At 40.5% G+C, this 26794-nt stretch overlaps 2 protein-coding genes across 33 annotated transcripts in view; one reads left to right on the plus strand and one right to left on the minus strand.

Annotated features, from left to right (window-relative positions):
• The window catches only part of ZNF674 (zinc finger protein 674), a 31651-nt gene extending 21655 nt beyond the window's left edge, over positions 1–9996 (plus strand). For all 18 annotated transcript variants that reach the window (XM_072815744.1, XM_072815750.1, XM_072815760.1 and 15 more), the window contains one exon: positions 8345–9996. In XM_072815744.1, coding sequence (XP_072671845.1) covers positions 8345–9849 — 1505 coding nt within the window. In that variant the 3' untranslated portion in view covers positions 9850–9996. The remainder of the gene's footprint in view (positions 1–8344) is intronic.
• KRBOX4 (KRAB box domain containing 4) overlaps positions 1–26794 on the minus strand; it is a 42293-nt gene that overhangs the window by 6449 nt on the left and 9050 nt on the right. For 9 of the 15 annotated variants that reach the window (XM_072815800.1, XM_072815796.1, XM_072815795.1 and 6 more), the window contains 2 exons: positions 12474–12551; positions 2220–2897 (listed from right to left, as the gene is read on the minus strand). The exons of 2 other annotated variants lie outside the window; for them this stretch is intronic. In XM_072815800.1, the coding sequence (XP_072671901.1) occupies positions 2791–2897; positions 12474–12551 (185 nt within the window). In that variant the 3' untranslated portion in view covers positions 2220–2790. Of the gene's footprint in view, positions 1–2219; positions 2898–12473; positions 12656–26794 lie in introns of those variants that run through there. 4 more of the 15 variants (XM_072815802.1, XM_072815805.1, XM_072815804.1 and 1 more) reach the window with 4 other exon arrangements.

The raw sequence follows: 26794 nt of genomic DNA on the forward strand, positions 1-26794 counted from the left end.
GTGCCCCCATATTTGGACATTTTTTGGCCATTATTTCCTCAGATCTTTTTTTTTTTTTTTTCTGCAGTGGTCTCTTTTCCTTTGAGGGTTCTAATGACATGAATGTTGGGCCTTTTGATATTGTCCCACAGGTATCTGATACTGTTTTTCCTTTTATTTTTCCCAGTCGTTTTTCTCTCTATTCCACAGATTGGCAGGTCAGATCATCTTTGTCAGTTTAACTCCAAGTTCATTGACTCTTGCCTCTGTCATTGCCATTCTAAGTCCCTCCCATGAGTTGGTTTTTAAATTTCAGATCATTTTGTTTTTTAGTTGTAAATTCCAATTTCTTTTTTACAGTTTCTATCCCTCTTGAGAACTTCTATTTATCCATTTATTTCATGTATATTTACCTTTATCTCATAGAGCTTAGTTTTAGTAGTTGCTTAAATGTCTGATAATTCTAGTACCTGAGTGATCTCAGGACTGGCATCAGTTGATTGTCTTTTCCCTTACGAATTGGTCACCTTTTGCTGGTTGTTTGTTATATTGAATAATTTTGGATTCTATCCTAGCTATTGGAGATTGTTTTGTTGTTTTTAATCTTTTTTTGTTACATAATAGGCCTGGTTAGATTCAGACCACCTGTTTTGTCTCACCTCCTATGGGCATTAATTTCATCTAGTTCAGATTTGAGCCATTGCCATGCTTCTTTGAATCTTTCCTGTGTATGCACCATTCAGGGGTTAGTTTGAGACTTGAGTGGTGATTTAAGTCTTTGTGCAATTATCAAAGACTTTGCTGTCCTGCTTTGGGTCTGTCTCATGCATTTGTTACTCTGACTTGAACTGTGATTTAGATCTTAGTTTAGTTCACTTCTTAAAGCTTTGGTGTGAGGCTTTTCTTGCCTTTGCATGCATAGCCCTTGGACGAGCTCAGGACTTGTGGAGGTACCATGGGGACAAAGTTTTGCAATAGGATAAGGGAGAACAAAAGGGAGACTCACTCTATGAGCTGCTTCTCTACCTTTTAACTCTCCTTCAGAGACTGTCTGCTTTTATTTATTTCTCAGAACCTTCAAGTAGTTGCTTTACATATTTTGTCCAGAGCTTTTTCCTTGCAAGAATCAGTAAGAGAGGCTGTTGTAGATCTCCATTGTGGCCGGTAATGGAAACCTTGATTTTATTCATTCTCACTTTTTTCTTTGTAATTTCTGTCCTGCTAGTTTGAATTGAATTTTTTCCTTTTCTGGTTTCATAAAGTAAAAGCTTAGATCATTACTTTGACAGCTTCCTTTTCTAATGTAGACATTGGGAGAGCTATAACTGTCTCTGAGTACTGATTTAGCTGTTTTCACCCCCTTTGTTATGGTGTAATTGACATATAAGAAATTGCACATCCTTATGTGCACGATCTGGTAAGTTTTGACATGCACATCCATGAATCTATCACCACAATCAAGATAACAAAGTCATAGAATATGTTGGGAAGGATTTCCTCCCTCTTCAGTTCTATGGAAGAATTTGTATAGACATTGGTATTACTTTTTCCTTAAGTGTTTAGTAGAATTCTCCAGTGAAGTTGCCTGGGCCTGGAGTTTTCTTTATGGAAGGGCTTTATACTACAATTTCAATATCTTTAATAGATATTGGTTTATTCATATTATTTATTCTTTTTAAAAGATTTTATTTATTTATTCATGAGAGAGACACAGAGAGAGGCACAGACACAGGCAGAGAGAGAAGCAGGCCCCATGCAGGGAGCCTGACGTGGGACTCGATCCCGGGTCTCCAGGATCATACCCTGGGCTGAAGGCGGTGCTAAACCACTGAGCCACCCAGGCTGCCCCATATTATTTATTATTATTTATTCTTTTTTTTTAAAGATGTATTTATTTATTTATGATAGACACACACACAGACAGAGAGAGAGGCGCAGAGACACAGGCAGAGGGAGAAGCTCCACGCCAGGAGCCTGACGCAGGATCCATGCCGGGAGCCCGACGCGGGACTCAATCCTGGGACTCCAGGATCGCACCCTGGGCCAAAGGCAGGCGCCAAACCGCTGAGCCACCCAGGATTCCCCATATTATTTATTCTTGAATGAGCTTTGGTCATTTGTGTCTTTCAAGGAGTTCATCTGTTTTACCTAGGTTGTCAAACTTACTGGCATAAAGGTGTTCTTAATATTCTTTCATTATATTTTTAATTTCTGAGGGTCATTGGGTAGCCTCACTCTAATTGTATTTTTTTAAGATTTTATTTATTTATTTATTCATGAGAGACACATAGAGAGAGGCAGCGACAGATGAGGGAGAAGCAGGCTCCCTGCAGGGAACCTGATGCGGAAGTCAATCCCAGGACCCCAGGATCACGCCCTGAGCTGAAGGCAGATGCTCAACCACTGAGCCACCCAGGCATCCCACCTCTCTTTAGTTTTAAAAGTTCAGTCACGTGTAGTGGTGAAAACTATGAACTTCACTGAAAGGGAAATCTCTCCTCCAATGAATGCCTGCTTCACTGCTTCGGGCTGGGCATTTTTAGTAGCAAAAGAAGCATGTTCCACTTTTTCTTTCTTTACTCTCCTCATCAGCGCTTCCTTCTTCCTCTTATCCCCTACTCGACAACTAGGCCATCTCTCGCTCCCTGGCTGAAGCAAGTGAGGAAGGAAAAAAATACGAAGGATAAAAATACTTTGTCCGAACTGATCAAGATGTAATCTGATGCTGGTACCCTTGGCACATGGCAGATTCTGAAGACTGATGCTTCTTCCTATCCTTGGCACTTTGATGGTTTCCCTGGAGATGCTTGGCTAGGGCCGTGATCGCAGTTTTCTCATCATAGGCATCTGGATGCTGGCAGGAAGCCTTCTTTCCAAAGTAGCCCAGTCCTGTTCACATCCAGAGGGGCCACATCTGGCTTAGAGAGAGAGAGAGAGAGAGAGAGAATGTATGTGTTTGTATGTGTGTCCCTGTGTGTCTGTGTGTCCATGTCTGTGCACCTTGACCTCTATACCCCCTATGCAACCTCTTTACTACCACAGACTGCCTCCATCCACCTGGCACCTATAGTTTTTCTAGGTGCAAATTAGGTGCCAAGCTCTAATGTGTTTACCCAAACTCTAGCAGACATGTATCAAGCAAGTTGTCTCCTTGAAGTCCTTACTAGGTTAGGGGTCAGGTGGACATACTCCACCCACTCATGTTGTTGAAGAGAGAAAATGCTGCCACTTTCCTGCAGCCCTCCCAGAAACAGTCTTCATCTTCAGCTTCTTCAACCTTAACCTCTTAGACTTTTCAGGTATATGTTAGTGCTGAGGGACATTGAGTGGTTGTAACCTGCTCTTTTTAAGTCCTGCAAGGGTGTCTGGACTGGAGAAGCACTTGGTAGGATTTTATTATCAGGCTTTGAAACAGAAAGAGTGTACTTTTTTTTCTTTTTTGGTCTTGTGATGAGAACTTTTAAGATTTACTTTCTTAGCTGCTTTCTAATATATATTACTATTATTATTTATTATTATTATTTTAAAGATTTTATTTATTCATGAGAGACACAGAGAGAGAGAGGCAGAGACATAGGCAGAGGGAGAAGCAGGCTCCCTGCAGGGAGTCCAATGTGGGACTCAATCCCAGAATCCTGGAATCAGGACCTGAGCCAAAGACAGATGCTCAACCACTGAGCCACCCAGCTTCCCCTATAATACAGTATTATTATTAAGTATAGTCACCTTGCTTTATGTGGATTTATTAATGATAAAATAGATATTTTACTTTGATGAAATATGAAATAATTATGGCATTTGTGTTACAAACAACATGCTTCTCAAATATAAAGATGTAAATGGAGAAACAAAGCCACGAATGGTCCAAGTTTACCGTACCACTCTCAGAAATGATTATCCATAGCCTAACATTATAAAGTATTACAGTATAATATTATAATACAGCTAGGTTTCAGAAATATTTACATCTGACAAAAAATAGAATTTACATTCTTTTTAAAGTCTTATGGAACAATTACAAAAATCTCTTTGGCTACAAAAAAATCTCTAAAATTTCTCCTAAGTAGAGTTTCAATGCTTTACATTTTCTGGGCATAATATAACTCTAGTTTAATGGGAAAAAGAGAAAGTAGTAAAATAAACCTACCTAATTTGCAATAAACATTCTTCCTGGGCAGATGACCAAAAAAAACAAAAAAACAAAACAAAAACACCAAAATTGAACTTAAAAAAACAAAACAAAACAATGTAAAGAATCTATCAGTACCTTATGACAACAGAAAATCACACACAGACATAGACACACATACACTGATGTTCATCATAAAATTGAGGACAACCTGGGTGGCTCAGCGGTTTAGCACTGCCTTCAGCCCAGGGCATGATCCTGGAGACCCGGGATCGAGTTCCACATCGGGCTCCCTGTGTGGAGCCTGCTTCTCCCTCTGCCTATGTCTCTGCCTCTCTCAATCTCTGTCTCGTCTCTCATGAATAAATAAAATCTTTAAAAAATACTCTTCCTTTTTAAATTTAAATTCAGTTAGCCAACATATTAGTTGGCTAACATCATTAGTTTCAGATGTAGCATTCAGTGATTCATCAATTGCATATAACACCCAGTGCTCATTGCATCATGTGCCCCCCTTAATGCCTATCACTCAGTGACCCCATCCCCCTACCCACCTCCCCTTCAGCTTTACATGAGTTTTAATATCATGTTAAACCAATTCCCCAAGAGTATGGGTTGCAGCTGGGTGGGCAGATAGACCTTCCTGAAATACACACACACACACACACACACACACACACACACACACACACACAATGGAATATCACCCAGCCATCAAAAAGAATGAAATCTTGCCATTTGGAACAGCATGGATGGAACTAGAGGGTATTATGCTATGTGAAACGAGTCAGAGAAAGACAAATACCATACAATCTTACTCGTATGTGGAATTTAAGAAACAAAACAGATGAACATAGGAGAAGGGAAAGAAAAAGAGAGGGAGGCAAACCATAAGAGACTCTGTACTAGAGAACAAACTGAAGGCTGTTGGAGGGGAGGGGGGCAGATATGCTAAACAGCAATGGGGATTAAGGAGGGCATTTGTGATGAGCACACTGGGTGTATATATAAATGATGGATCACTAAATTCTACTCCTGAAATCAATACTATACTACATGTTTACTAAGTAGAACTTAAATCAAAACTTTAAAAAAAATGGATGCCTGGATGGCTCAGTTGGTTAAATATCTTCCTTTGGCTCTAGTCATGATCCCAGGGTCCTGGGTTCGAGCTCCACATTAGGCTCCCTGCTTAACAGGGAGCCTGCTTCTCCCTCTCCCTCTGTTTGTGCGCTCTCTCTCTTTTATTTGAAAGAGAGAGAGCTCAAATAAATAAATAAAACCTTAAAAAAAATAGAGGTGGATGCTATGAAAGCATAGAGGGGAGGAAGTAATAACCTTGCCCAAATCTTTTCACAAACTCCCCCACTGAAAAACGGTATGTGTCTCTCATTTTGTTCTAATTGTCTTTGGAAAACAAAGCTGATTTTTAAAAATACAATTTAATATGGTTCCCCTTTAACGGGGTTAATATATATTTATTGTGTATTACTATGTTAGTATTTCTTCTTTCTTGTATTTTCTATATATCCTGCTTCTTCTTTACCTCTTTTTTTTTTAAAGACTTTATTTATTTTAGAGAGCAAGAGTGAGTGGAGAGGTAAGGGCAGAGGGAAAGGGAGAGAATCCCAAGCAGACTCTGCTGAGCATGGAACCCAATGTGTGGAGCTCAACACAACCTGAGCCAAAATCAAGAGTTGGATGCCCAACCAACTGAGCCACCTAGGTGCCCCTCTTTACCTCTTTTCTCTTGCCTTTACTGCATTTTTTACCCCCACCCCCATTTTTTCCCTTTGGTTATTTTCCTCCTGAAAAATTCAAGTACCAAGCATTATTCTCAGCCAGACATTGTATGTGGCCAATTCCCTGCCTTTTCTTGTCCACAGACATCTTTATTTTTGTCATCTTTTCCTGTGATCATCTATCTGGGGATAGAATTCTAAGATGACACCAAGCTTCTCTCCGGACTTTTAAGTACATTGTTTAATCTTTTAGTTTCTTTTATTGCTGATGAAGTCTGATGTTGAGCTCATTGTTTCTTTACAGCAATTCTAAAAATTTCTCTGTGGCAGCTTCCCATATGTACTTTCTGAATTGAAAGTTCTGTGGTTCCACTGAACTCTGTCCAGGTTCAGTTTTGCTCTTATTTACCACACTCAGGACTCTGGACATTCAGTGGTAGGATGTGTACCTTTCTTCCATCCAGAAAACTATCGGTCATTGTCTCTTCAAATATAGCCTAGTTCAGAGGTCACCAAGACCACTACCATATTTAGAGATTTTTGAGGACTCGTGGGACTGGGCAGATAGTTGCATCCATAGCTACAATTTCTTACAGCAATGTAGTAAGGAGATTCCACTAAATCCAAAGGGAAAAGACACTAGCAGAGGCTGGATGAATCCACAAATAGGATTCCTTATGCTTGCTCTCTCCCTCCCAGGAGATCTAGGGTCATCCAGGGCACTCTTCTCCCAGCAGAGAAGCTGCAACAACATATGTGCCCAGGGAAGCCCATTAGAAACTCCACACTGCCAGTTGTTCTGCCTAGCATGTATACCCAAATTTCAGACTCACAGAAGGAAAGGAGATGTGCCGCATAAATCACATTGTTTGTATAAGCAGCCTCATCAGTTAGGGAATGGTGGAGACGTTCTTGATCTCCCAAGTTCCCAGATGTCAGCCAGGGTCCAGCCTTGCAAGCTAGCCTTTCTCAGTATGGCAGTCTCAGGGCTGTCCTGTTAACCCTTTTCTTGGCATGTTGCCCTGTCCCTTTTTCTCCAACCTTTCTGTTTGGATTTTCTATTAATCCCATGTTGGAGCTTAACATTTTTCTGTTTGTCTTGCCATATTTCCATTTTGTTAGCTCTTTATGCCACATTTTGGGTGATTTCCTAAGATCTCTCAGCCGATTCATTAAATTTGTCTTTATCTGTGACTAATCTACTGTTCAACCTCTCTATTTAGAGTTTTAAGAATGCCTATATTTTCTTTTATGCTTCCTTTCTCGTGTTCTCCCTCTTACCCCATAATATAGCTCTTAAACCCTGTTTCATTGAATATTTGAAATATACTTATTAAAAAATATTTATTTTTTCATGAGAGACAAAGAGAGAGAGAGAGGCAGAGACACAGGCAGAGGGAGAAGCAGGCTCCATGCAGGGGGCCCGACATGGGACTCGATCCTGGGTCTCTAGGATCATGCCCTGGGCCAAAGGCAGCACTAAACTGCCTGGCCACCAGGGCTGCCCGAAATATACTTATTTTAAAGTCCAGATTATTCTGTTAGCTACAGTTTTAGGAATGGGAGTATCTTTAGTGTATCTGCTGATTATCTCTGAAGATGCTTAATTTCTTTGTGAGGTTTAAATTATTTTACTGTGAACTCTTCAGTGAGAATTGGTTTTCCTTAGAAGTGATGTGAGTCCTAAACTATAAAAAGATAAGAATGTATCTTTTAGAGTTTGCCACTGCTAGGAACCTACTAATAATAGGACCAATTTTCACGTTAATTATTCAGCTTGTGGGCTCTGTACTAAAATTATAATCACTTCAGATTGAGTTATACAAATGGATTTTGATTTCTTATATATAGTATCTTTATTTCCACTTTCCTTGACCAGTGGGGAGTCTTTCCAGCTCCCCGCTAACAATCATGGACGTTCCTTATGATTCCAGCTTTAAGCGAGAATTACATATCAGTTTCCTGAACATTTTTGCCCTAGGTCTGGATTTCACTGCAGATCCTCAGCCTTCAGTTTCTGTTCATCCCATCACTTTAAATTTCCACTTCACTTTTGACACCTAATACATTTCTTGTTTTTTTTTTAAGACTTTATTTATTCACAGGAGTCACACAGAGAAAGAGAGAGGGAGAGAGAGGCAGAGACACAGGCACAGGGAGAAGAGGCTCCATTCAGGGAGCTTGATGTGGGACTCAATCCTGGGTCCCTAGGATCATGCCCTGGGCCAAAGGCAGCACTAAACCGCTGAGCCACCCAGGCTGCCCCATTTCTTGGTTTTGAGCTTGACTATGTAGTAAAATATTTTTGTTAAATATGGCCCACACGTTGTGTTTGCAGTCAGAGGAGGTGGTGCTAGTGGGAGATAGAGAAAGTCCATCCACATCAGCTCAAGTCCCTGATAGTTCACAGCAAGACATTTATAAACTAATTTTATTCCATAACATTATGGTAGTAATGTTTGCAAGTTTGATGAGTTTCTTGCATTTTTTTTAGAATTCTGGCAAGTTGATGACCAGATAGACCACCACAAGGAGAGCCAAGACAGACTTCTGTGGCAAACTGCATTAGTAGACAAGGAAGCACAGAAAGATCAAAGTGGCCAAGAATTCACAACCTTCAGAAAAATCATTTATCCAAACACAGACTTTGTTTCGATAAGACAGAGACTCCCCAAATATTATTCGTGGGGAAGGTGTTCAAAACATAATTTAAACTTTCTTTGTCAAAATAGAAGCTCTATGAGACAAAAAGATGATGAATATAAGGTACATTGGAAATCATGCTTCCATTCTAATCTTGATAAAGCTCAATCATTTGCAGAGACATTTTTTGAGCCTAATGAACATGGAAAAACCCTCCACCATAAGCAAGCACTTAATAAAACTCAAAGAATTCAAACTAGGGAGAAACTCTATGAGTGTTCTCAATGTGGGAAAGTGTTTATGCAGAAAGCAAACCTCGTGGTACATCAGAGAACTCACACAGGAGAGAAGCCTTATGAATGCTGTGAATGTACAAAAGCCTTCAGCCAGAAATCAACCCTCATTGCACACCAGAGAACTCACACAGGGGAGAAGCCCTACGAATGCAGTGAATGTGGGAAAACATTTATACAGAAGTCAACTCTGGTTAAACATAAGCGAACTCACACAGCAGAGAAACCATTTGTATGTGGTGAATGTGCAAAAGCCTTTAAGAGTTCTTATCACCTTATTAGACACGAGAAAACACACATTAGACAAGCATTTTATGAAGGAGTCCACTCTGGTAAGTCCAGCCTTATGCATCAAAGGACTCTTAAGGGTGAGAAAACTGAGTGTAATAAACATGGGAAACCCTTCAATGAGAAACACAACCCCATTAAACACCACACATTTCATACAAAAGAGAAACCTTATGAGTGCAGTAAATGTGGAAAAAGCTTCAGGGGAAAATCACACCTCTCTGTTCATCAGAGAATTCATACAGGAGAGAAACCTTATGAGTGCCGCATATGTGGGAAGACATTTAGTGGAAAATCACACCTCTCTGTCCATCATAGAACTCATACAGGAGAGAAGCCTTATGAATGCAGAAGATGTGGGAAAGCATTTGGTGAAAAGTCAACCCTTATTGTACACCACAGAACTCACACAGGAGAGAAACCCTATAAATGCAATGAATGTGGGAAAGCCTTCAGCGAGAAGTCACCACTGATAAAACATGAGAGAATTCATACAGGAGAGAGACCCTACAAATGCAGTGACTGTGAGAAAGCATTCAGTAGGAAGTCAACTCTAATTAAACATCAGAGAATCCACACAGGAGAAAAACCCTATGAATGCAGTGAATGTGGGAAAGCCTTCAGTGTGAAATCAACTCTCATTGTACATCACAGGACTCATACAGGAGAGAAACCCTATGAATGCAGGGATTGTGGAAAAGCCTTCAGTGGGAAGTCAACTCTCATGAAACATCAGAGAAGTCATACAGGAGATAAAACCTATAAAGATACTTGAGAATGAGATAATTTATTAGTCATGCCTCTTTAGGTATCCATTCATCCTGAGGAGTAACCTTATAAACATCAAGAATGTCAGAAACTCTTAATATGTTATTTAATCTTCCTTTAGTATAATAAAAGGTATAAAAGCTTAATTCCAGAAGCATGTAATAAATGTGAATTTTTTTACCCAGAATTCTTACCCATGAGTGGAAAATTGCACATCAAAGAATTCAAAAGTGGCAAAATTACAGGTGTATGGATGTGAGATGACCTTGAGAAAGAATTTAAGGGTCATTGCCTGTCAAGAGTATTTAATAAGTTTAGAAAACCATGTTAGCAAGTATGAGAGAAACATGTTCCGTATTTTTAAAAAGATTTTATTTATTTGAGAGAGTGTGCATTAGTAAAGGGCAGAAGGAGAAGCAGACTCCCACTGAGCGTGGAGCCAGATGCAGGTCCCAATCCCAGGACCCCGAGATCATGCCCGGAGCTGAAACCAAGAGTCGGTCACCCAACCAACTGAGCTACCCAGGCACCCCCATGTTCCATATTCTATACCAAACATTTTGTGGGAAAGGTGCAGAGGTTGCAAACAAGCACTTAAATATAAAAAACAAGGTTTACTGTGGAGTAGAGTCCATTTTTGAAAGAACAGTATAGAACATAAACCATTAATCCTAGTTGGGGTAGACTCCCCCTGTTGTTTCTTAAACAAATAGAAAAATTGCTCCCTTAAAAAGCATGAGAGAGGTTGAGTCATCAGGATCCCTGAAACAAAGGGGCTAGAAGAGATCTTACATGTTCTTCTTCATCTTAAGTACAAAAATGCAAATCTCACACAAAAGGCACACCTCACTTAGAAACAGTGCTAAAAATTTAATATTCTTTGTCTTTTAAGAAAACGTAATCAATCAGTTCATGGTGAGGCAGTAAGAGAGTTTTAATTTTCAGAGTATCTCCTGTAACAGCAATATTTAAATTCCAAAACAAATGAATTGAATATCCTATAATAGGCAATTGATTAAAATTTGATATATCTTTAAGGTGGGATAATATAGACCAATCAAAATCATCTTTATTATGTTTGAGGAAATGTTTATGGCAATCTGTTAAGTAAAAAACATTAAAAAACAATATACCATATGATTTACATTATAAAAAAGTACACAGAAGGCTATGCACTATTGTATCAGTGATTCTGGGTGGTAGAAATATGGCAAATTTATGCTGAGTAAAATTATATGCCCATATATATTTGTATTTATATGTTTTAGATGTGTTTATAGGTAGATACATATATTTGTATTATATTTATAAATATTTTAGGTGTGTGTGTAGGTAGGTGGACATGTAGAACAAAAAGCTAGGAAGGAAATATACCAAATTATTAATCAAATTATCATTTGGGTGTTGGGATCATTGATTTTTAAATGTTTTGAGTGTAGTCTCCAGAGACTAACAAATTGTTTAAAGTAATCCTGTGCATATTTAATTCTGTCTTTCCATCCATTTTCCCTTTCAGCTTTGTATTTGATATTGAGAATATATTTTGCATGTTGAGAATGGGTATCCTGAGATTTTAATATCTGTATGTGATTTTTTTTCTGTAAGAATAAAAATATCTCCACAGTTCACCAAATCCTGTGACAAAAGTTGTCAGCTAACAGATTTAACAGATGAGATGTAGTGAATGGTCAAAGATACCACAAGTAATGAGACAAAACTGACCTCAGACACCAAATGTAAAGCTCATTTCACTGTGATATCGGTGAATGCTTTTTGCTCATATTCCTTCCTTCTCGTCCTAGTATCAGCAGTTGTATCAGGCACATCCTAGGTGACCCCAGTGAACTGTGCCCTATGTAAATCCTCTTCCCTTGAGTGTGGGCAAAACAGACTTGCGAGGCAGGGAAAGATGGTGGAAGAGTACAGTCCCCAAGTCACCTGTCCCCACCAACTTACCTAGATCACTTTCAAATCATCCTGAAAACCTATGAATTTGGCCTGAGATTTAAAGAGAGAACAGCTGGAATGCTACAGTGAGAAGAGTTCACGCTTCTATCAAGGTAGGAAGACGCTAAAAAAAATAAAAAAGCATCCAAGGGTGGGGAGAGGTCCCCGTGAGGAGCTGGGCTAAGGCTGTGCGGGGAGTGCCCCCAGGACAGAAAAGCCCAGTCCCCGAGAAGTAGGAGCTTTACCAACCTTCACAGACGGAAGGGCGCTGGTAGGGAGCTCGGGCGGGATCCCAAGAGGGGCGGGGATGCACTCAGGCTCCCAGGGGCACTAAGAGAGGAACTGCACCCCAGGGGAGAGTGCACCACACACCTGGGCCAATTTCCCTAAAGGCCTGGAGCAGGCGCCCAGCAGGGCAGGAACAGCTCGGGCAGCTCAGGTGGCGGCTCTGCATGGAGGGGGCTGCGCGGCCCCGGGAGCGCAATTCCAGCAGTGCAGGCCCCGGAACCCAGGGCACTGGGGGACACAGCCCAGGATCCGGCGCTCCACCGGGACAGGCAGAGGCCGGGAGGACACAGGACAGCCAGGACGCTCCTGCTGCCAGGCGACCCCAAGCTGTGCAGATTGGCGACCCCTGCCCCTGGAGCATCCAGGCCCCTGTGGACTGGGAGCTGTGGTACTTACTGTGGGAGCTGACTCCCGGGCTGGAGAGCTGGCTGCCGCCACTGTTGTTGTTTCTCCTGGTGTCACCTTGTACCTGGACTGAGCAGGGGCGTCACAGGATAAACAGCTCCCACTGAGCTGTGCACCTGGCAGGGGCCTGGGCAGCTCCCCCAGGTATACACACCTGAATCACCAGGCCCCTCCTCCAGAAGACCAGCAGGAAGAACAGGGGAAAAGCAAGTTATTCACCAAGCAGCGCTGGAAAGTTGCAGAAGTCAAGGGATTTACAGTATATAGAATCAGAGGATAGTCCCCCTTGTTTTTTGTTTTCTGTTTGTTTCCCCTCCTTTTTTTCCCTCTTTTTCTCCTTTTTCCAGTGCAACTTTTTTTTGGCCACTCTGCACTGAGCAAAATGACTAGAAGGAAAAACTCCCCACAAAAGAAAGAATCAGAAACAGTACTCTCTCCCACAGAGTTACAGAATTTGGATTACAGTTCAATGTCAGAAAGCCAATTCAGAAGCACAATTATAAAAATACTGGTGGCTCTAGAAAAAAGCATAAAGGATTCAAGAGACTTCATGACTGCAGAATTTAGATCTAATCAGGCCAAAATTAAAACTCAATTAAATGAGATGCAATCCCAACTGGAGGTCCTAATGACGAGGGTTAATGAGGTAGAAGAACGAGTGAGTGACATAGAAGACAAGTTGATGGCAAGGAAGGAAGCTGAGAAAAAAAGAGAAAAACAAAAAAGATCATGAGGAAAGGTTAAGAGAAATAAATGACAGCCTCAGAAGGAAAAATCTATGTTTAATTGGGGTTCCAGAGGGCGCCAAAAGGGACAGAGGACCAGAAAGGGTATTTGAATAAATCATAGATGAGAACTTCCCTAACTTGGGAAGGGAAATAGGCATTCAGATCCAGGAGATGGATTCCCCCCCCTTAAAATCAATAAAAACCGATCACCACCCCAACATTTAATAATGAAACTTGCAAATTCCAAAGATAAAGAGAAGATCCTTAAAGCAGCAAGAGACAAGAGATCCCTAACCTTTATGGGGAGAAGAAGTATTAGGTTAACAGCAGACCTCTCCAGAGACCTGGCAGGCCAGAAAGCACTGGCAGGATTTTTCAGGGTCCTAAATGAGAAGAACATGCAGCGAAGAATACTTGAGCAAGGCTCTCATTCAGAATAAAAGGAGAGATAAAGAGCTTCCAACATAGGCAGAAACTGAAAGAATATGCGACCACCAAACCAGCTCTGCAAGAAATATTAAGAGGGACTCTGTAAAAGAAAGAGGAAGTCCAAGAAAACAATCCACAAAAACAGGGATTGAGTAGGTATCATGATGACACTAAATTCATATCTTTCAATAGTAACTCTGAACGTGAATGGGCTTAATGACCCCATCAAAAGGCGCAGGGTTTCAGACTGGGTAAAAAAGCAAGACCCATCTATTTGCTGTCTACAAGAGACTCATTTTAGACATAAGGACACCTACAGCCTGAAAATAAAAGGTTGGGGAACCATTTACCATTCAGATGGTCCTCAAAAGAAAGCAGGGGTAGCCATCCTCATATCAGATAAAGTTTATCCCAAAGACCGTAGTAAGAGATGAAGAGGGACACTTTATCATACTTAAAGGACCTATCCAACAAGAGGACCTAACAATCATGAATATTTATGCCACTAATGTGGGAGTGGCCAAGTATATCAATAAATTAATAACCAAAGTTAAGACATACTTAGATAATAATACACTTATACTGGGAGACTTGAATACGGCACTTTCTGCAATCGATAGATTTTCTAAGCACAGCATCTCCAAAGAAACAAGCTTTAAATGATACACTAGACCACATGGATTTCACGGATATTTACAGAACTTTACATCCAAATGAACTGAATACACATTCTTCTCAAGTGCACATGGAACTTTCTCCAGAATAGACCACATACTGGGTCACAAATCAGGTATTAACTGATACCAAAAGACTGGGATTGTCCCTTGCATATTTTCAGACCATAATGCTTTGAAACTAGGACTAAACCACAAAAGGAAGTTGGGAAGTAATTCAAACATGTGGAGGTTAAATACCATCCTGCTAAAAGATGAAAGGGTCAACCAGGATATTTGAGAAGAATTAAAAAGATTCATGGAAACTAATGAGAATGAAGATACAACCATTCAAAATCTTTGGGATACAGCAAAAGCAGTCCTAAGGGGGAAATACCTCCCAATACAAGAATCCATCCAAAAACTGGAAAGAACTCAAATACAAAAGCTAACCTTGTACCTAAAGGAGCTAGAGAAAAAACAGCAAATAGATCCTACACCCAGCAGAGGAAGACAGTTAAAAAAGACTCGAGCGGTACTCAATGAAATAGTGACCAGAAGGACTGTGGAACAGATCAACAAAACCAGGAGTTGGTTCTTTGAAAGAATTACTAAGATAGATAAACCATTAGCCAGCCTTATTAAAAACAAAAGAGAAAAGACTCAAATTAATAAAATCACCAATACCAAAGAAATACAAACGATTTAAAAACTTATTACGAGCAGCTATATGCCAATAAATTAGGCAATCTAGAAGAAATGGACACATTTCTAGAAAACCACAAACTACCAAGACTGGAACAGGAAGAAATATAAAACCCGAACAGGCCAATAACAAGGGAGGAAATTGAAGCAGTCATCCAAAACCTCCCAAGACACAAAAGTCCAGGGCCAGATGGCTTCCCAGGGGAATTCTATCAAACGTTTATAGAAGAAACAATACCTATTCTACTAAAGCTGTTCCGAAAGATAGACAGAGATGGAATACTTCCAAATTCATTCTATGAGGCCAGCATCACCTTAATTCCAAAACCAGACAAAGACCCTACCAAAAAGGAGAATTATAGACCAATATCCCTAATGAATACAGATGCAAAAATTCTCAACAAGATACTAGCCAATAGGACCCAACAGTATATTAAGAAGATTATTCACCATGACCAAGTGGGATTTATCCCCGGGATGCAGGGCTGGTTCAACACTGGTAAAGCAATCAATATGATAGATCATATCAACAAGAGAAAAAACAGGAACCATATGATCCTCTCAATAGATGCAGAGAAAGCATTTGACAAAATACAGCATCCATTCCTGATCAAAACTCTTCAGAGTGTAGGGATAGAGGGAACATTCCTCAGCATCTTAAAAGCCATCTATGAAAAGCCCACAGCAAATATTATTCTTAATGGGGAAACACTGGGAGCCTTTACCCTAAGATCAGGAATAAGACAGGGATGTCCACTCTCACCACTGCTATTCAACATAGTACTAGAAGTCCTAGCATCAGCAATCAGGCAACAAAAAGAAATAAAAGGCATTCAAATGAGCAAAGAAGAAGTCAAACTCTCCCTCTTTGCAGATGACATGATACTGTACATAGAAAACCCAAAAGACTCCACCCCAAGATTGCTAGAACTCATACAGCAATTCGGCAGTGTGGCAGGATACAAAATCAATGCCCAGAAATCAGTGGCTTTTCTATACAGTAACAATCAGACTGAAGAAAGAGAAATCAAGGAGTCAATCCCATTTACAACTGCACCCAAAAGCATAAGATACCTAGGAATAAACCTAACCAAAAAGGTAAAGGACCTATAACCTAAAAACTACAGAACACTTCTGAAAGAAATGGAGGAAGACACAAAGAGATGGAAAAATAGTCCATGCTCATGGATTGGAAGAATTAATATTGTGAAAATGTCTATGCTACCCAGGGCAATTTACACGTTTAATGCAATCCCTATCAACATACCATGGGGATCCCCGGGTGTGCAGCAGTTTGGTGCCTGCCTTTGGCCCAGGGCGCGATCCTGGAGACCTGGGATCGAATCCCACATCGGGCTCCCAGTGCATGGAGCCTGCTTCTCCCTCTGCCTGTGTCTCTGCTTCTCTCTGTCTGTGTGACTATCATAAATAAATAAAAATAAAAATACCATGGGCTTTCTTCAGAGAGTTGGAACAAATCATCTTAAGATCTGTGTAGAATCAGAAAAGACCCTGAATAGCCAGGGGAATATTAAAAAAGAAAACCAGGGCTGAGGGCATCATAATTCCAGATTTCAGGTTTTACTACTACAAAGCTGTGATCATCAAGACAGTGTGGTACTGGCACAAAAACAGACACATAGATCAATCGAATAGAATAGAACATCCAGAAATGGCCCCTCAACTCTATGGTCAACTAATACTTGACAAAGCAGGAAAGACTATCCACTGGAAAAAGGACAGTCCCTTCAATAAATGGTGCTGGGAAAATTGGACAACCACATGCAGAAGAATGAAACCAGACTATTCTCTTACACCATACACAAAGATAAACTCAAAATAGATGAAAGATCTAAATGTGAGACAAGAATCCATCAAAATCCTAGAGGAGGGATCCCTGGGTGGCGCAGCGGTTTGGCGCCTGCCTTTGGCCCAGGACGCGATCCTGGAGACCCGGGATCGAATCCCACATCGGGCTCCCGGTGCATGGAGCCTGCTTCTCCCTCTGCCTGTGTCTCTGCCTCTCTCTCTCTCTCTCTCTCTCTCTGTGACTATCATAAATAAATAAAAAATTTAAAAAAATTTTAAAAAAGTCCTAGAGGAGAACACAGGCAACAACCCTTTTTGAACTTGGCCACAGCAACTTCTTGCAAGATACATCCATGAAGGCAAGGGAAACGAGCAAAAATGAACTATTGAGACTTCATCAAGATAAAAAGCTTCTGCACAGCAAAAGAAACAGCAAGAAACTAAAAGACAACCTACAGAATGGGAGAAGATATTTGCAAATGACCTATCAGATAAAGGACTAGTATCCAAGATCTGTAAAGAACTTATTAAACTCAACAGCAAAGAAACAATCCAATCATGAAATGGGCAAAAGACATGAACAGAAATTTCATAGAGGAAGACATGGACATGGCCAACAAGCACATGAGAAAATGCTCCGTATCACTGACCATCACATCAGGGAAATACCAATCAAACTCACAATTAGATACCACCTCCCTCACACCAGTGAGAAGGGGGAAATTAACAAGATAGGAAACCACAAATATTGGAGAGGATGCAGAGAAAGGGGAACCCTCTTGCACTGTTGGTAGGAATGTGAACTGGTACAGCCACTCTGGACAACTGTGTGGAGGTTCCTCAAAGAGTTAAAAATAGATCTGCCCTACCACCCAGCAATTGCACTGCTGGGGATTTACCCCAAAGATACAGATGCAGTGAAACACCGGAACACCTGCACCCCAATGTTTATAGCAACAATGTCCACAATCACCAAACTGTGGAAGGAGCTTCAGTGTCCATCAAAAGATGAATGGATAAAGATGTGGTCTATGTATACAATGGAATATTACTCAGCCATTAGAAACGAAAAATACCCACCATTTCCTTTGATGTGGATGGAACTGGAGGGTATTATGCTGAGTGAAATAAGTCAATAGGAGAAGGACAAACATTATATGGTCTCATTCATTTGGGGAATATAAAAAATAGTGAAAGGGAATAAAGGGGAAAGGAAAGAAAAATGAGTGAAAATATTAGTGAGGGTGACAAAATATGAGAGACACCTAACTCTGGGAAAATGAACAAGGGGTGCTGGAAGGGGAGGTTGGAGAGGGGTTGGGGTGACTGGGTGACAGGCACTGACGGGGGCACTTGGCAGGATGAGCACTGGGTGTTATGCTGTATGTTGGCAAACTGAAGTCCAAAAAAAAAAAAAGTTAAGAAAAAAGGAAATGAACCATGGGTTGAAACTTAAGTCCACAGAAAAACTTTCTTGTAGCAATAACAGCTTTATAGTGGCTTTATTCACAATGATCCAAAACTGGAAGCCCTTTAGCAGCAGAAAGGATGAACGAACTGGTACATCCATACAAGGAATATTGCTTGGCCATACAAGGAAATGAGCTACCAAGCTCCAGAAAGATTGGAGGGATCTTAGATGCTTATGGCAAATGGAAAGAACAGTTAGATAAACTGTGGCAGATCCGTTTAGTGGAATACTAGTCAGTGACAAACAAGAAGAAACTACTAATACAAAAACCAGATGACTCTCCCAAGAATTATGCTGAGTGTAAAGAATCAATCCCATAAGAGTACATACTACATGACTCCACTCATATAATATTCTTGAAAAAAAACAAAATTATAGAAATGGAGAACAAATTAGTACTTGCCAGCTTTAAGGAGAGGTAAGGGTAGGGGTAGGAAGATGTGGGTGACCACGAACTAGCTGGAGTAACTGAACCAAACAGGCCCGGACTTGCATCCCTCATTCACTCAAAAGGCTCGGGAGCCTAAAGGGTGAATAGTTGGTAGACACTTGAGAAAGGGCTTGAGCAATGGTTCTCAGGGCTCACTTGTGCGTGATCGCCCACATAACACAATAGATACAACTTATTCTGACCTGGCCATAAATGTAAATAAGGGTCTGTCTGTCCTTGCTGGTCTGTTTACCATACCTAATATTCCTTTGAAGTATGCACATCTGGAGCAACAAGCTTATCTATTTACCAAGGTCTTCTGGCACCTGTGAGTCTGTCTTGCATGCTGAGAAAAGGGAACTTTGGAGGGTTTCACAAACCTGCTAAAAATAAACACCTTCTTGGCTTTGTTTTGCTCATGCTATAAAATGTTGTAAAACCTTGAATAAAGCTGGCACTGCTTGGACATCATCCACTGTGTCCCTCCTATCCCCATCTCTTTACTTTAATTTTCCTCATCCCCTTATCCTCAGGACCCTGATCGTGTTGCTGCAGCGCGTGCAACAGGAAGAAATGAATATGGCTATAAAATTCCTTATGGTGATGGAAATATTCTGTATCTTACTTGCATTCATGTCAATATCCTGGTTGTATTTTGTACTATAGTTTTGTAAGATGTCACCACTGGGGACACTGCGTAAGGGTACAGGAAATGTCTCTGTACTGTTTCCTATCAGTGCATGAGAATCTAGTTATCCCAAAATAGAAGTCTAACTTAAAAAATAATCAGATATTCCAAAGAGAGGAATGAGGAAGCAAGATAACAACAACCAAAAAAGAGAGGACAAAAAGAAAAGAAATAAAATGACAGACTTAAATCCAACAATATACATAATTATGTAACATGTAAGACTAAGAAAAAACACAGTCATATCGATTAATACATAAAAGCATTTGCAACATTCAATACCCAGTCATGATAAAGCTTCCCAGAAAACTAGGATTAGAAGGAAATGTCCTCAACTTCTACCAGGCATTGATGAAAAACCCTACAAGTTAATACCTAATGGTGAAAGAATGAATGCTTTTGGCCCAAGCTCAGGAACGAGGTAAGGATGTTCCTCTCCCTATACCTAGTCAACATTATACTGAAGATCTTAGCTGGTAGAATATGGCAAGAAAAAGAAATAAAAGTATCTAGATTGGAAAAGAAGAAATAAAATGGTTGTTTTTTCACAAAAACAAGATTATTCACATAGAAAATACGAAACTATACACAAAAAACCTACTAGCACTAATATGTGAGCTGAGGAAGACCCCAGGATATAAAGTCAATATAGAAAAATCAATAAAATTTCTATAAACTAGCAATGACCAATGGAAATCTGAAATTAAAAAAAAAAAACACACAGCACATAAACCCGAATCAAAAGACACAGGGTATCAGATTGGATAAAAAAGCAAGACTCATCAATATGCTGTCTGCAAGAGACTCATTTTAGACCCAAAGACACCTCTAGATTGAAAGTGAGGTGGTAGCAAGCCATTTATGATGCTAATGAACATCAAAAGAAAGCTGGCATAGCAATCCTTACATCAGACAAATTAAATGTTAAACCAAATACTGTAATGAGATGAGCAAGGACACTATCATAATTAAGGAAGATCTAACAATTATAAATATTTATACCCCTAACAAGGGAGCAACCAATTATATAAACCAATTAACAACAAAATTAAAGAAACCCATTGATAATAATACAATAATAGTAGGAGACTTTAACATCCCACTCTCAGCAATGGACAGATCATCTAAGCAGAAGATCAACAAGGAATCAAGGGCTTTGAATGACACACTGGACCAAATAGACTTCACAGATATGTTCAGAACATTCCATCAGAAAGCAACAGAATGGGGCAGCCCAGGTGGCTCAGCGGTTTAGCGCTGCCTTCAGCCCAGGGCATGATCCTGGAGAACCCAGGATCGAGTCCCATGTCAGGCTTCCCGTATGGAGCCTGTTTCTCTCTCTGCCTGTGTCTCTGCCTATCTCTCTCTCTGTGTGTCTCTCATGAATAAATAAAATCTTTAAAAAAAAGAAAGCAACAGAATACACATTCTTCTTGAGTGCACATGGAATATTCTCCAGAAGAGACCACATACTGTGTCACAAATCAGGTCTCAACTGGTACCAAAAGACTGGGATCATTCCCTACATATTTTCAGATCACAATGCTTTGAGACTTAATCACAAGAAGAAATTTGAAAGAACTCAAACACATGGAGGTTAAAGAGCATCCTACTAAAGAATGAATAGGTCAACCAGGAAATTAAAGAATTTAAAAAATTCATAGAAACAAATGAAAATGAAAACACAACTGTTCAAAACCTTTGGGATACAGCAATTAGAGCCCAAAGCAAATATCATTCTCAATGGGGAAAAACCGAGAGCTTTTCCCCTAAGGTCAGGCACATGGCAGGGATGTCCACTCTCACTACCATTGTTCAACATAGTACTTGAAGTCCTAGCCTCAGCAATTAGACAACAAAAAGAAATAAAAGGCATCCAAATCAGCAAAGGAGAAGTAAAACTCTCATGACATGATACTCTATGTGGAAAAACCAAAAGATTCTACCTCAAAATTGCTAGAACCCATACAGGAATTCAGCAAAGTGGCAGGATATAAAATCAATGCAAGAAATCAGCTGCATTTCTATACACTAACAGTGAGACAGAAGAAAGAGAAATTAAGGAGTTAATCCCATTTACAATTGCACCAAAACCGTAAGATACTTAGCAATAAACCTAACCAAAGAGGCAAAGGATCTATACTCTGAAAACTATAGAACACTCATGAAAGAAATTGAGGAAGACCCAAAGAAATGGAAAAAAATGCTCCATGCTCATGGATTGGAAGAACAAATATTATTAAAATATCTATGTTACCTAGAGCAATCTACACAGTCAATGCAATCCCTATCAAAATACCATCAACTTATTTCACAGAGTTAGAACAAATAATCCTAAAATTTGTATGGAGCCACAAAAGACCCCAAATAGCCAAAGGAATGCTGAAAAAGAAAACTAAAGCTGGTGGCATCACAATGCCAGACATCAAGCTCTATTACAAAGCTGTAATTATCAAGATAGTATGGTATGGCAGAAAAACAGACACAGAGATCAATGGGACAGAATAGAGAACCCAGAAATGGACCCACAACTATATGATCAACTAATTTTGACAAAGCAGGAAAGAATATCCAATAAAAAAAAACAGTCTCTTCAACAAATGGGGTTGGGAAAATCAGCCACATGCAATAGAATTAAACTGAACCATTTTCTCACACCATACAGAAAAATAGACTCAAAATGGATGAAAGACCTACAAGTGAGACAGGAATCCATAAAATCATAGAGAACACAGGCAGCAACCTCTCTGACCTCAACCACATCAAATTCTTGCTAGACATGTCTCCAAAGGGAAGGGAAATAAAGGCAAAAATGAACTATTGGCACATCATCAAGATAAAAAGCTTCTGCACAGCAAAGGAAACAGTCGACAAAACCAAAAGACAACTGACAGAATAGAAGAAGATATTTGCAAATGACACATCAGATAAAGGGCTAGTATAAAGAATTTATTGAACTCAACACCCAAAGAACAAATAATTCAAACAAGAAATGAGCAGAAAACATCCACAGACATTTCTCCAAAAAAGACATGCAAATGGTCAACAAATGAAAAAGTCCTCAGTAACACTTGGCGTTTAAACAAAAATAAATAAATAAATAAACACAACCTTTACTGAATATCTTAAAAAACCCTTATCATAAAAAAATGTTACTGAAACAAATGGAATTGAGTATGCAAAAACAGTGATAATAAAAGAATGTTGACCCACATCTCATATCAGATATAAAAGTTAACTTATTATCAATCATAGCTTTAATTATAAGAACAAGGGGGCAGCCTGGGTGGCTCAGCAGTTTAGCGCTGCCTTCAGCCCAGGGTCTGATCCTGGAGACCCAGGATCGAGTCCCACATCGGGCTCCCTGCATGGAGCCTGCTTCTCCCTCTGCCTGTGTCTCTGCCTCTGTGTGTGTGTGTGTGTGTGTGCGCCTCCCTCATGAATAAATAAATAAAATCTTTTTAAAAAATTATAAGAACCAGAGACGCCTGGGTGGCTCAGCAGTTGGGCGGCTGCCTTCGCCTCAGGTCATGATCCTGGGATTCGGGATGGAGTCCCGCATTGGGCTCCTGCTAAGAGCCTGCTTCTCCCTCTGCCTATGTCTCTGTCTCTCTCTCTCGCTCTCTCTCTGTGTCTCTCATGAATAAATAAATAAATCTTTAAAAACAGAACTGTAAGAACCAAATTATTATCTTCTGGGAGAAAATCCCTTGGGATTGAGCATCATGTTGTCGGGCTCCTGGCTCAGCAGGGAGTCTGCTTCCCCCTCACCCTCTGCCCGTTCCACCCACTCATGCTCGCTCTCTCAAATAAATAAAATCTTTTAAAAATGCAAATTTAAGTCACAATGAGCTACTCTTACACACCTATACAAAAGGTGTGTTGTTGGTGGGAAAACAAAATGGTACAGCCATGTTGGAGAATAGTCTGGCAATGTCTTATACAGTTAAACATATGCTTACCATATGACCAAGCAACCCCACTTGGTTAGTTACCCAAGAAATATAAAAAAGCATGTCCACCTAAATAGCTGTACAGGATGTTCAACAGTTTCACTAATAATAACCAAAATCATGAACAATTCAACTGGCATTTAAGTGGTTCACGGATAAACGATATACCTTGGCTATAAAAGTTAACAACACAGTGCCTGCGTGATTCAGTTGGTTAGGGGTCTGCCTTTGACTCAGGTCATGATCCCAGGGTCCTGAGATTGAACCCTACCTCAGCCCCCTGCCTCTGCCTCTCCCCTTCCTACTATTCATCCTCGTGCATGCTCACACACTCTCTCTCAAATAAATAAAACCTTTTTAAAACTCCACAAGCTACCAAAAAATGCCACAACATGGATGAAATTAAAAAGCATTAAGTGAAAGAAGTGAGGGGAATAAGGCTACATACTAAAAGATTAATTTATATGACATTTTGGAAAGAATCAAACAACAAGAAGAAAAAAAAAAAATCTGGAGATGGAAAGAAGTTTAAGAATAAAAGGAAACAAAAAATAATAATAATAAATAAAACAAATAAAAAAGAATGAAAGGAAAAAAGAAGTTTTTCTGCAGGACAGAAAATATCCAGTATCTTGATGGTGGTGGTGGTAACGTGACAATCTATTGGCCAAATCAATAGAACCGTACACGCAAGAAAGGTAAACTTCAGAGTATAGAAGTTATACCTCAATAAAGCTCACTTAAAAAAACAAGAGTCACATCACCATAAATATAAAACGAAAATATGTGAGTAATACACATGGGGATTATGTTAAAACTTTATCACATACAACCAAATACCATATGATGCTACTTATGAATTTCCTTTAATTAAAATACCTATTAAGCATTAAGGACAAACAATATTAACAAGTAGTGACCTCTAGTTAATGACAGGCCTGTGGAAGTATTTCGGGGTGAAGTGTACTGATCTCTGAAACTTACTATGAAACTCATCACAAAAAGAAAAGGGACTGGGCAGCCCCGGTGGCGCAGCGGCTTAGCACCGCCTAAGCCCGGGGTGTGGTCCTGGAGACCCCGGGTGGGGTCCCGCGTCGGGCTCTTTGCATGGAGCCAGCTTCTCCCTCTGCCTGTGTCTCTGCCTCTCTCTCTGTGTCTCTATGAATAAATAGATAAAATCTTAAAAAAAAAGGGACTGATGGAAGGACAGAGGAATTAGTAGTACACAGACAAACAGAAGAAAAAGCAAATACAGCAAAATGTACATTGTAGCATCTAGGGGGAATTCTATGGGTGTTCAAACTATAATTCTTTCACTTGTTTGGCATGAAAATTTTTATAATAAAATGTTGGGGGGGAAACTAAATAAAGAACAGCAGAGGAAACCCAAAGTAAGTAGAAAAAAGGAAATAAAGGTAAAAGAGAAGTGAACAAAACAGAAAACAAAACACAGGGAAAACGCAGAAAGGCAAAGACCTTTCTCTGAAGAGCTCAACAACCTTCTGATGAACTTCAGACTTCACACTACTACATGGGACAATTCATTTTTAAAAAAATATTTTATTTATTTTTTCATGAGAGACAGAGAGAGAGAGAGAGAGAGAGAGAGAGAGAGAGAGAGAGATGGGCAGAGACACAGGCAGAGGGAGAAGCAGGCTCCATGCAGGGAGCCCGATGTGGGACTCGATCCCGGGACTCCAGGATCACGCCCCTGGGCCGAAGGCAGGCGCTAAACCACTGAGCTACCCAGGGCTCCCCCATGACTGGAAAATTTAGGTTATAGTGAGGCCACTCTTGAGACTAACCATTCCTAGAAGATTTATCTCAGAAAAACCAGAGAATTTTTTTTAGGATTTATTTATTTGAGAGAGACAGAGAACGAGCAGGGAGAGTGGGAGGGGGAGAGGAAGACGAACAGGTGCCCAGCTGAGTGCACAGCCTGACATAGGGCTCAATTCCAAGACCCTAAAATCATGACCTGAGCCAAAATCAAGAGCCCAACCAACTGAGGCACCCAGAGGCGCCATTAGAACAACTAGAGAATTTATGGGACCTGCCAGAAACTTCCTCCAGGGCCCAGGGGAATTAGCAGTCCCGAAGTAGCCTGAAGTCTCGAACAATGGGGAAAGGGAAAACAAGGGAGTCCAGTAGTGAGTCCACGTGCTCCTGTCTTCCCACCCCACCTGATCCCATGCCCCTGGGTGAGGCCTGGCCATGTCTCCCTGTGCCTTTGAACCCTTGTCAGGGGATACTGAAACCAGTGGATCTCAACTGGACATGGGCATCAGAACTGTCTGGAGCGTCACTCAAAATACACAGAACCAGTACCACCCGAGGCTTTCTGAAACCATTTCCACATGGTGGTGGGCCTACGCGTGAGTATCGTGAGGGGTCCACAGGTCACTATGTGATACACCTTGGGGTAACAAAGACTGTATTAAGAAATATTTTATTGTCAACAACAAAAACAGTGATAGCATCTACTGAAAGCTCCCAGGGTGCCAGGCACCCTTCTTGGTGCTTTACATTCATCCACTCATGAAATTCTAACAATCCTGTAAGTTCTAGCATGAGCCCCATTCTACAAACAGGGGAAAAAAAAAAAAAAAAAAGAGACTCTGAGTCAAGTGCGCAGAGGGACAGCTAGTGAGCAAAGAAGCCAGAAATCAAATCCAGGCTCTGAGCTCCAAAGCCCAAGCTGCTGACGGCTGGCTGCAGATGGACACAGAACCTCATTCCTCTGCTCTTCTCCAAAAGGAAAAAATACTTACCGAATGTTCCCACACCTGGATGGGTAAGAATGAGATGTAGGTACTCTCTAGGGCTCTGTGTTCCAGGCAGAAAATCAGCCAGAGACACATAGCTCCGTTTAAAAGAAGCTACCAGATGGAATGCAGGCACAGAAGCTCAGCTCTATTGGGCTGCCTCTTTTGGCTGAGGTCATGATCTCAAGATCGTGATAGAGAGCCCGAGTCAGGCTCCACACTCAGTGTAGAGTCCACCTGAGATTCTCTCTCCCTCTCCTCCTATGCCTCTGCCCCCTCCCCTTGCTTGCTCTCTCTAAATAAATAATATATAAAATCTTCAAAAAAAAAAAAAAAAGCACCTTAGATATACTGGTTACCCTTATAAATGTAACAGGAAAACTACAAATAACAACTTAACAGACATTGCGAAGATCTGAGGAGAAGGCCACGGTGTAACTGAGCTAAATCCTCATTTTCCATATAGAGGGGAGATCACATAGAAATCTCCAGAAATGCAGGTGTGAAGGCATTCCCGGGACCCAGGAGGTGACCCTCAGCAGAATTACAAACAGAAACCGAGAGAAGAGGCAGGCAGCCCTTGGAGGTGTGGCTGGGGATGTGCTGACGCGACCCGTCTCCTGTACTGCCCGCGCTGACAATGAGCATGCTCACGGTTACTTTCAGTATGACACAGATTTT

The sequence above is a fragment of the Canis lupus genome, chromosome X (assembly GCF_048164855.1).
Source record: "Canis lupus baileyi chromosome X, mCanLup2.hap1, whole genome shotgun sequence".
NCBI classification, from domain to species: Eukaryota; Metazoa; Chordata; class Mammalia; order Carnivora; family Canidae; genus Canis; species Canis lupus.